At 32.8% G+C, this 11951-nt stretch overlaps 1 protein-coding gene across 2 annotated transcripts; it reads left to right on the top strand.

Annotated features, from left to right (window-relative positions):
- The first annotated feature begins 585 nt into the window (after positions 1 to 585).
- LOC134282873 (tRNA-splicing endonuclease subunit Sen2-like) lies at positions 586 to 11183 on the top strand. 2 transcript variants are annotated; one of them, XM_062765269.1, is made up of 10 exons: positions 586 to 675; positions 765 to 1000; positions 1449 to 1570; positions 1764 to 1948; positions 7961 to 8643; positions 9810 to 9863; positions 10005 to 10140; positions 10376 to 10527; positions 10651 to 10743; positions 10946 to 11183. In XM_062765269.1, the coding sequence occupies exons 2-10, from the start codon at positions 803 to 805 to the stop codon at positions 11012 to 11014; spliced, it is 1692 nt and encodes a 563-aa protein (XP_062621253.1). In that variant the 5' UTR covers positions 586 to 675; positions 765 to 802; the 3' UTR covers positions 11015 to 11183. The 2 variants fall into 2 exon arrangements, with proteins under 2 accessions (XP_062621253.1, XP_062621254.1); XM_062765270.1 differs by having other exon boundaries at positions 586 to 681.
- The last annotated feature ends 768 nt before the right edge of the window (positions 11184 to 11951 follow it).

Raw genomic sequence — 11951 nt, 5'->3', positions numbered from 1 at the left:
CGTGGTCTGACAACTTCCGCAGTTTTGTGGGAGGTGTTTGTATATAGATAAATTTTACTTAAAGCCCTGTTCTCTTAGCCCCTTCTTTTATTATCCTAAAAATTTTTTTTTATTAAATATTTTTCAAGTGTTATTTCAATACATATTTAACAATGTTCTTTGGGAAAACAACACTTTTTAAATACCGACCTGAATAATGAATTCTCAGAAACGTCTAATATACAAAACTGGATTTCAGGGATGGAAATGATTTCATTCTCTCAATAAAATAGATCTATGCATTGATTTATCGTTTGTTTTGTGATATGAAAATGACCTTTATGAATCTTGTTACATTATATGATGTTTATCTGATAAATAATAAAGGAATTCGCTTCAAGTTTATAGCCAAATGCAGATATTTTTATGTTCAATTTATATTTGTATCTTATAATTTAATAAAAATCATATTTGGGTAGTTAAATAATAGAAATTGACAATGACTGCTAAATATCATGTCTCTTTAAAAAAAAAATCTTTTTTAAGTTAAATAATAAATAATTTCAAATTCTGTCTGTGTTGGGTCCTTCCGCATATTAGTGGTAACCAATATGGCAGCCCCCTGTAACATGTGAAATCCAAATCTATTGGACAAACATTCATGAAACAGACTTTATTGTCTGCAACAATGAAACTGTAAATGTAATATGTTAACTTTCAAAATACCTACATATTGTGCGTATGGTAATGTGTAGATTAATTCTTGAATCGTTTTATTTAAACAGGTCATAACTTTAAATTCTGTGAAGATCAAGCAACAGTCATGTCCTACTCTAAACTGATCAATCCAAAGAAGAAGAGACGGGTGTTTGCCACCAAAGAATCACCGTTCCCTGTTCCTATATCAAGCATTACAAGGGAACCAGCCTCAGAAAAGCAATGGCTGTATTACACGGGGGATCTAGTGGGGAACCAGGTTATAGTCCATCACTCAGGAGATATCAGCTTCTTGTACAAAATGGTTAGTAGAACTAGTCAACATTTCACTGAATTGGAATACTTATTCTCCAGCATTCACTGGACATAGTTGTTCAATCATCAGCAGTGAATCAATCTGTTGTATATATTTTGCACTTTGGTGGACAGATTTGATACCTGGTGACCGGATAGCTCAGTTGGTAGAGATCCTGACTGGAGATTGTCGAGTTTAAAATTAAATACTGACTTCCCTTCCAAATCTCAGACCATTGCCATACAATTAAAATGATTCAGGAAATCTTCAATCTTTTCTGACCAAAGTTCTGGCAGAATTTCCTGAATCACTTTATGAGACAGTAGAAAAGTTTTAGAATTGATAAGTGTTGCTGAGATTACCTCAATAACACCTTAAAAAGTCTTTGCAAAGAGAAGATTGCTTTATTTATAAGAGTACCAAACATATAATTATACATTAATCACATATATTATAGGGGTTTTTTGGCAAGGGGACCCTGTCCAGAAGTAAGCCAGAGTTCAATCAGAGATGTAAGGTGGTTTCCTTACCCAAACCTGATGGAGAGACCAACACGTATAGGGTGACCAGTAGGAGAAGGTAGGTCCTCACTAAGAAATATCTTATCATCTTGTAAAAATCATTTTATCTTTATAAACTACCTGGCAGGTTGATATGTTTCTGGAGATATGCATCATCATTAATTTTTTATCTTTCCATACAGGGAAAAGATATTTACTTGCAAATAGATATTAATAACATATTACTACAAATCTGAATGTTGCCATTCCAGCTACTTGAGGAGACTTAATTGGCAGAATGCCAAGTCAGGTGACCCAGAATTTGAAGAATATGACAGTTCACAGGAAGTAGAATTCTGGGAGGATGAAGTAAATCATGCGAGAGGAGAAACACAGAATGTTTTCCATGCAGATTCACTGTCAAGTAATAAGAATAACAGTGAAAATGATGTTCAAGGTAAAAATTTTTCAAATGAGGATTTAGTAACACATTTTGACTTTGAGTTGCATGCCTATATCACTGCTTGACTTTTGAAGAACCAGAATTAAGAGAAATGGGGATCTTGGATTTTCACAACTTGTACATGTAAATTCTTTTATGTGGATTTTCTAAAGTACTATACATTTAGCTTCAGAACTGTAGCTCACTGGTCCAAAAATTAGGAAAAAAATGAGCTACAGATCTATTAGCAGCTAAACTTAATGATAGTGCTGAGTTACAGTACCGACCGCACACAACCTAACACCGGAGCGAACCCGAAGCAGACCCCGGGTTCGCTCAGGGTCCGCTTCGGGTTCGCTTTCAGAAATTTTGGGATCACTCTGGGTGTGCTTTGGGTGAGCTCCGGGTTTGCTCGGCGTTCGCTCGTGGTCAGCCCTTGGTCCGCGAGAGCGAACCCGGAGTTCGCTTCCTGGGACCATTTTACGCACTGATGCGTGAAGCGGACCCCGTTTTAATCTCGCCGCCTTTAAGCCCCACCCCTTGTATATTCTGATACAGTAATGGGATTGTAGATCGATCATTGTTGTTTATGCGGCGATCGATGCATGTACACTGTACATGTAAACAGTGACATTATGGAGAATATTGATAAATTTTCCAAAATTCAACTGCACATTCAACGTAGATTTACATATAATTGATTTCTTTGATTTCTCCGATCTTGGAATTTCGATCCCGAGAAATTCAAAGTTATTTAACAGCGGGTTATTAAGCATTTGTTTTTCTTAAGTTATGAAGTAAAAGCAAAAACAGAAGAGGAAGAAAAAGGTGTTGAATTGATTTTCAGTGTATCGAATGGTGTACAAGTGAAAGCATTTAAACAAAATACCTTTCAAATTCATGCGTTATATACCTGGTAGTTTAAAAATATATTTGTTATTCCTTAAGTTTTGCAAAATCGTTTAAATAGTTTAAATCTTTGCCAAACACGTGAATTGTGATATAGCGTCTATAAATTACACCTTTTGTATACACGTGATATATTTAGATTTCATTCATAGTAGTTACACATTAACAGTTCATAATAAACAGGTTAGGGGGAAACGTAAATTCCGCTATAATAGTGGTATTTCACTATTATAGTGAAATTACGCTATATTTCCCGTCGTGGATACCCTCAATTTCATCCGATACCATGCAAGGCGTTTGAACCGCAAGTCATGGTGGGTATTAAAATGAACAAAAACTGTCATGCTTGCATGTTTTGAATTTTAATTAATTTTCTACCGTTGCGTTTAATAATGCGAGCACTTTTTTTTTAACGGAAGGTGCATTTTTAACATAGCAACCGATGATTGCAGTAGTATCTAAGCCTGTTTGAATCTCACTTATTGTTCATTAACGTGCACAAATTGATGCTTGTTACAATTGTCAACTTGCACTGAAAAGGTTTTATGGAATTAAACAATAAAAGGATTATTTCTGTCTGCATGGTTACGGGTATGGAGGCTCGTTATGGAAAACGAAAAGACACATTATGGCAAAAATAAAAAAAAGAGTGTAAATGATAAATTCGATTTCTATCCTCTTTACAAAATCAATTTATAATAAATAATCAAAAAATTACTTTTTAAAAAATAAAAACGATTCTAGAAAATATATATAATTTTTAATTTCTGCTGGTTAATTGTTTATTTCAGAAAAAAGACTCAATTTATTTTGGTGTCCGGAATATTTGACAAGAGTGCCTGTAACCTTATTTTAAACATGTTCAAATAATTATGATTGGAACAATCTTTTTAACTCTGCACAAATGAATCTTATTTAACACTTTCTAGTTAGGCACTTAGGCAAGAATGATTTAACTTTAAAACCTGAGAGAAATAGCTGTAGTTTTTTTCTTGCTATTTAAAAATATTTATATCTAATTATATTTTAGGAAATGAAAGAATGTAACAAAAATCACACCAGAAGTATTAATTTTTCAAGCTTTTCGAATTATGCTATTGTATTATTGTTTAAAACACAAGGAAACTTTAAATAACCAATCACCACTGCTCAATATTCAACATAAGATGTGTCTAAAATATCTTTGACTCAATTCATATTTTCCACAATCAAAAATTTATGTCAAGACCAAATCGACCGCAAACAATTTAGCATTTGATAAAGTACTATCACAATTTTGAATGCATAACCATGCAATGGAAGTATAAGATATTCAAAGCTGAACTAGAATCACGAGAAGCCTATATTTTTTCATTTTCAATCAAATCTTTTATCACTGACTTCATATGCGTCAGAACCGGGGGAGGGGGGCTTAGCCCCCACTTTTTTTTTATTTTGCAGTGATAGACATTTTCTATGTATTGAAAATTGAGGTTTACCTTTTTTATTGGTTTACCCCCCCCCCCCTTTCAATTTGCTTCCGACTCCTATGGACTTGATTAATCCATCTGATGAGCAAATGCACTTAAATATCTATGTGCGTATTTATTTTTAAAAAAAAATATTTATTTATATTGCTTTGAAGACAGTCTGAAATAAAAATGACCGAACCACGTGTTCCCTGGGTCCTGATCACGTGATAATTGTCCCCCGCTTTCGCGAAAGCGAGGGGACATTAAATCTCATTCGTCTGTTCGTCTGTCCGTCTAGCTGTCCGTCTGTCCGTCAGTCTGTCCGTCACAAAAACTTTAACCTTGCCCATAACTTTTGATTTACTGGAGCTATGATTTTCATATTTCATATGTGTATTCCTTGTGATAAGACCTTTCTTTGGGTACCACCAAATTTGACCTTTCGACCTTGACCTTGCCAACTTTTACTCAAAATTTCCAAACATTTACTTTGGCCATAACTTTTGAATGGTAGGTACTAGGACTTTCATATTTCAAATATTTATTCTTTTGGACAAGACCTTTCATTGGATACCAACAACATTGACCTTTTGACCTTGACCTTGGAAATCTTACGTACTTTGAAAAAACTATAACCTTGACCATAATTTTTGAACGGTAAGGGCTATGGCTTTTATACTTCACATAAGTTATTCTTGTAAAAAGACCTTTCATTTGGATACCAAGAACTTTGTCCTTTTGACCTTGACCTTGGAGTTTTAACTACTTTTTAAGAATTATAACATTGGTCACAACTTTTGAACAGTAGATTCAAGGACTTTTATATTTCACTTATGTATTCTTTGTGGCAAGACCTTTGGACAAAATTTTCGATCATCTCAATTTCAGGGTCAGGAGGGCTTTTAACAACATTGGATACCAACAACTTTGACCTTTTAACCTTGACCTTAGAGATTTACGTACTTCTGAAAAACTTTAACCTTGACCATAACTTTTAAACGGTAAAGCTAGGGCTTTCGTACTTCACGTATGTAATCCCTGTGAGAAGGCCTTTCATTGCATACCAAGAACTTTGACCCTTTGACCTTGACCTTGGAGTTTAAACTACTTTTTAAAAACTTTAACCTTGGTCACAACTTTTGAACGGTACAAACTAGGACTATCATATTTTAAATATTTATATTCTTTGTGGCAAGTCTTTACATGTGATACCAATAACTTGGACCTTTTGACCTTGAACCTAAAAAATAATATTTCGCCCACAAAGACACCGAAAGCGGGGGACCACAATTCTTTGAATTTGCTTGTTCCTATCGTTTATGCAGTATAGGTTATGCCGCAAGGCGCTTTGCAAAATATGGAATCGAAATTATCCTTTTATCATTCACAACATTTGCAGGTCTGTAGCATATTCAATTTTTATGAGCTGAACAGTTTTTGATTTTTTATTAACCATGAACTATATGTACCACGTCGTTATGATGCAACCGGAAATTCAAAATTTCCTTTTATTTCTATATAGTACCTTTTGTAAACTCTTTTTATATAGTCAAAAATTATCAAATATCTTGATGAGAAATAACAATGAAATTGAAACTGTATAACAATAATATTTTAATTTTGTTTATTAAGCATTAAAAAAATATTTTACTTATGATTTTCTACATGTTATCAAAGAAGAAGTATTATGCTGAATTATAAAATAACTTCTCAATTCTGAATTATAAAATTACTTCTCAATTCCCATGTTCACTATCTAACACAACCATGCACAGAAAGATCAGCCGTTGCGATAATAATGGGTCTTTCCGTTTACCATAACAGGCCTCCATACCCGTAACCATGCAGACAGAAATAATCTTTTTCTTGTTTAATTCCATAAAACCTTTCCAGTTTAAGTTGACAATCGCAACAAGAGTCAACTTGTGCACATTAATGAGCAATAAGTGAGATTCAAACAGGCTCAATTACCCCCGCAATCATCGGTTGCTATGTTAAAAATGCAACTTCCGTTAAAAAAAAAAGAGTGCTCGCATTATTAAACGCAACGGTAGAAAATTAATTAAAATTCAAAACATGCAATCATGACAGTTTTTGTTCATTTTAATACCCACCATGACTTGCGGTTCAAACGCCTTGCATGGTATCGGATGAAATTGAGAGTATCCACGACGGGAAATATAGCGTAATTTCACTATAATAGTGAAATACCACTATTATAGCGGAATTTACGTTTCCCCCCAACCTGATAAATATTTACAGGACATTGTCAAAAAAAAAAAATCAGATCTTTTTCACGCTCAGAATTATGGAGCGAGTATGATTTTAATCGAATGAAAAAAAGACAAATAATAATTGTTCTCCTGGCCTGCTACGAATATGATAATATATCCCCCCCCCCTACTTCACACACACACATTAATGAAATTAAAATTATCTTTAAAAAAATTTCTAAATATTTGAATATAAATAAATACAGGAAACATCAAGACCAAGAGAGAGAGAGAGAGAGAGAGAGAGAGAGAGATCATAACTGTATTAACTCTCATCATTAGACCACATTTTAATAATAAAGCCTGATGACTTTTTCTTAAATGTCCATGAGTCGTCCTCCTGATCCCGTACTTGAATTGTTTTCTATAAGCCTGCTGCGATAATTTTTTTTCCCAAAAATATACAGGAAGACGTACATGTACATGCAATTTTTTTCATGCCCAATTAAAAAAATCAATAATTTTGATGTGAATTTTAAATAATTTAAAGGAACACGTTAATAGAAAAAATGGAAATAAAAATATTGAATAATCGGCACGTAAATATTGTTGTACTGTTGGTATCTTGAGTTATGATGAAATTTTACAATAATTGTCAAAACCAACTATATTTCTTATCTCCTCTTTTTGTCAGTAAATATTGTAATACCAATTATTGATTTTTTTTTTTACGTATTGACTGATGTATTTACCCAATTTATTTACACATGGGCTTTAAATACTGGTATAAAGAACTAAAAAAAAATAAAAATACGTAAATATTCATGTATCATTCTACGTGGAAAATTAAAATATATAATTTATTAATTGCTTTATTAAAAAAAAACAAAATAAATATATAAATATAAAATACAACCCAGAGAATTAAAATAAATAAATATAGAATAATATTTTGTACATTTAATATTTTAATTATCATAATAGATTTACACTGTAACTTAACACGTTTTGATTGTATGTACAATGTTTGGTTTTATATTGAATTAAATCAACAAGTTCGATCTTTTATCCCAATCGACAGATCAATATGCTATTTTGATTGGTTGACGCGCTGATTGGTTAATCGGTAATACTGATTGACAGCTCTTTAAAGAAATACCGAACTCGCCTTTGCTCTCTGGGACCGCTACTGAATTTGGGGTTCGCTCTCTGGGTCTGCTTCAGGTTTGCTCGGGGTCCGCTATGGGTTCGCTTTGGGTGCGCTCCGGGTTCGCTCGGGGTCAGCCCTTTACCCCGACAAACCCGAATAAGGGTTGGGTTCGCTTTCTGTTAGGTTGTGTCCGGTCGGTACTGTATAGGCATTTTTTTTGGCTTTATGGATCAGTCACAATAAATGCTAATAAAATGCTAATAAAATGTTAAACCATCACTACATAAGTATTTTTAAATCTCAGGTGTTGATTTGATTGATCAAGATACTAGCCAATCACCCGAAGAGGATGAATGGTCAGCAGCTGTGGAATCATGGGATAATGCAGAGGCTGATGAGGATTTCTGGGGAGTGGATCCGAAAGAGGACACAATTAAAACCCCATCCTCATCAAGTCTTAAAACAATGACTCATGATATGACAGCTAAAAGAAAAAGAGAAGATGAATGGGAAGATTCCAGGGAAGATACTGACTTCTGGTGTAGTGAAAATTCAAACACTGCCTCTAATCCAGACAAAAATTCATATGTTCCATCAAGTTCTCAAAATGACATCATCCCATCAAAGGATTTCCCTCAGAATTCTGCTGCTAAAGAAAATGTAGATGAAGAACCTTCAAAATTTGTGCCAAATGTTGAAAACTGTAACATGAATAAGCAGACTGAATCTCCGCATAGGAATTTAATTGAAACAATTGTGATGGATGTTCAAACTAGTTCAGATAAAGAATTATCAGATAAAAAGGAAGACGAACAAGTTGATCCATTGTGTGAGTCTGACAAAGAACAGGGAGAGTTGTTTGTGATGGAAGACTCTGAAAATGAAAGTGAAAATAGGAAAAGAAAATGGAAAGAACTGACATGGAAACCAGTGGTTAAAGAGGATCCCTACTTTGTCAAGGAATTCCTACATCTTACATTCCAAGAGGTGATTATAAATTATTCAATTTACTACAGTTCCTTTAATTTATACATGTTTGTTAACGACGTTCGATCCTGATATTTAAAGTCTTAAACTTTTTTTGCCAAGTATATTTTAAGTTTCTACTTACATAGCTTAATTAAAATTCAAATAAAAAAATGGGGGTCAATATGCTTCTTTTGGCGCTACAATACATTTAATATGACCTTCTTGCACTGAAATTTGTGTCTTAATTAAAAATTACACCTTCGACGTTTTCCCTGCAATAATTTTATCCAATTAAAGCAAGAAACAAAATGAACTGCAAGTCTATTTAAAAAAAGACACTTTAAAATTGTAACTAAGAAAAAGTTTCAAATTAATTCGCATAATCAATTATTTGACCTTTCTGCACTAATAAAATGTGATTTTTATGGCATTGAAAATTTAATAAGCAAGAAAATTATTTTAAAGTCTTAAACTTTTTCTGAATTTAAGCAAATAGGTCAAAGTTATCTTGAATATTTAGAAAAGAACATCAAAAGTGGGGGTATATGATGTTAATTTTCAGATATAACTAAAAAAGTGTAAATTTTACGTTAAATTTGGCTCAATTTTTTCCCAGGTTTTCAGAATATATTTGCTATATTTGTCGCACTTTGTTGATAGAATTCATAAGAAATAATTTAATAGATATTTCAGAACCAGCATGACACATTTTACTGCAAAAAACAGCTTTGTGTGCAACCAGAATGGAAAAATAGGAATCCAAAATAAAGAGTACTGTTATAGTTCAAAAGGGAAAAACTGATGATTTTCGTCTAAAAAACCTTCCGCCACAAAATATAGTCCCTGATTTAATTCAACTTGAATGGAATTTAATCGCGGTTTTTTCATTGAATATAGTTCAATTTGCATTGTAGAATTCAGATTTAATGTTAGAATTTAAAAATGATGCAGAATTTTATAAATAAAGGACATGACCAAAATCCACTCAAAAACTCAGGATCGAACGTCCTTAATTGTCTTCAGAAATCTTCCCTAGAAAAGGTAGTACATATTTTAAAGAAGATTTAATTTTTGTTAAAAATGGATATGTACTACATATTAATTCCAATGCAAAGAATATGTGGTGTATTTTGCATGATAATATTCATGTTTTAGTATTTACATTTTCAATTTCTTTATTACAGAGTTTCTTTTTGAGCTATGGTCTTGGGTGTCTGCGATTATATGAAAATGATAAGGTATGTTGAATTATTGAAAGAAAAAAAAATAGATATTGAGCATGAGTTTTCCTTGTATATTATCAGTCATGCATAAAATAAAAGGATTCTTAAATTTAGCACAGGAAATATTTGGTTCACTCTGGTGTTTTTTTTTTACAGCTTTTAAATTTGTCAGAGATGTGGAGAATATTTTGTCAAAGGCAAGACAGATTTGTCCCCCTTTATGTAGCATACCATTATTACAGAAGCAAAGGATGGGTTCCAAAAACTGGGCTCAAATTTGGAGCAGACCTCAGTTTGTATTTTATACAAATCAGTTTTATAACATTATCATTTTTATTACAAGTTAATATACATGCAATTTTAAATTAAATGTTTCCTTCCTGCCTATGTACAAAACATTTTTGACAGTTTACTTGACATTGGCTTTGGTAAAGTAAAGTGATCAATTTGTATAGACATTACCTTACCAGTGAGAATGAGTGCAACAATGACTGACCAATATAATTTCATGATTTTCTACTTTACAGTTATATATAAGGAGGGTCCACCATTTTACCATGGTAGTTACTCTGTGCTGGTGAAAATGGTAGATGAGAATTTAGCGGAGGAGGAAAACTCACGAACATTGACCTGGACACAGCTGGCTGGACTGAATCGCCTGACTGAACATGTAGCCAAGGTCAGTCAACATGCTGTAGATGTGTCTATATTTACTAGATGCTATGTTTATTTTATGCATATGAACAAATCTCAAACTTTTAAATTCAGTGATTGCTAGTATAACCAGTGTTTTCTGTTGTAGGAATTGATGATATGCTATGTAATCAGACCTAGGCACCTCACACCATCTGACCTCATGTCATCTCCCAAAGTTATCAGTCAATTCAAGGTTAAGGTACTGTAAATACTAGCTGTCATTTTGTTTTGCATACATTTGTATAACTTGAATGACATTTTCCTGGATAACTCGATCTTTGACTTGTTCAAAACTTAACCAACATATGAAGATACATGTACATAGTGATTTCTCCTTCAATTCCATTCTAGCCTATTGATCTATACTTATCATTGACTGGTACATTGTCTGCTTTATTCAGGAGATGGTTGTTTCACGCTGGGTTTCCTCTCAAGAAAGAGAATCCAAGAATTCAGAAGAAATACCTTGACTTTAATATCCATATTGACATTTATTATTGTGCAATATATTTTGGACCTCTAGTGCCTCCACATTGTGAAAGATGTCCAGTGTTATAAATGAATTGAATTTAATATATCGCATCAAATTGAATGTTATTAGTTGTTTTTGTCGGTTGTTTTTAAATTACAGTGGATCTAAAAAATGTTGAGAACATTTTGTTACAAACGCAGAACCTTTAGGATTTCTAATGTTTTTATTGATTTGACAGTTAAAGTGCATTTTTATCAATATCTCAAAATTACTCTTTAACACATTGTTTTTATCAACTGTTTTTGCTACAGATTTATACATGATATGGGTGTATACTATCAATTGCACCATATTCTTTTTAAAGGTGTTATGTAACACCCTAAAAAAATTTATGAAAAATAATATAATAAAACGATATTTCTGTTATGCATTGCTATATGCCGTGAAATAATTTCGAAAACGAACTTGCTACATCAGAACATGTACTATTTGTATTACACTCTCGCGACTATTGTCAGCAGCCAAGTTGAAGCTAATATTGATAATTCGGAAGAAAAGTAATGACTACAATTTGACTTAGATGTGTCTAATTAAACATTACAAAATTGACTTTGAATAATAATATTGTTAAACAAAACATTTTGCCTTTATATCATAGATTTCCTTGCTGCAAAGGCAAAAAGTGCAATAGTGTTGTAAGGGTCAAATACTGTAAACCATCTTTTATTCACAACACTTTATTTCGCAATTTACCAAGGGGTAAACTAGTTGCCCAATTTTTACAATCAAGCCATTTGGGTTCTTTTGTTAATAGACGTGGAAACTGCATGAAGACCAGTTCTGAGCAAGAAATATATTGCAATAACAAGGCTCTTGTGAAAAATTGTTTGCATGCAAAAAAGTTGGTTTACAGTACTCTTTCGGAGAAAAAAAAT

This window comes from Saccostrea cucullata, unplaced genomic scaffold (assembly GCF_032062105.1).
Source record: "Saccostrea cucullata isolate Sc308-1 unplaced genomic scaffold, CSIRO_AGI_Scuc_v1 ctg406, whole genome shotgun sequence".
Taxonomy (NCBI): domain Eukaryota; kingdom Metazoa; phylum Mollusca; class Bivalvia; order Ostreida; family Ostreidae; genus Saccostrea; species Saccostrea cuccullata.
This window is presented reverse-complemented; position numbering and strand designations above follow the sequence as displayed.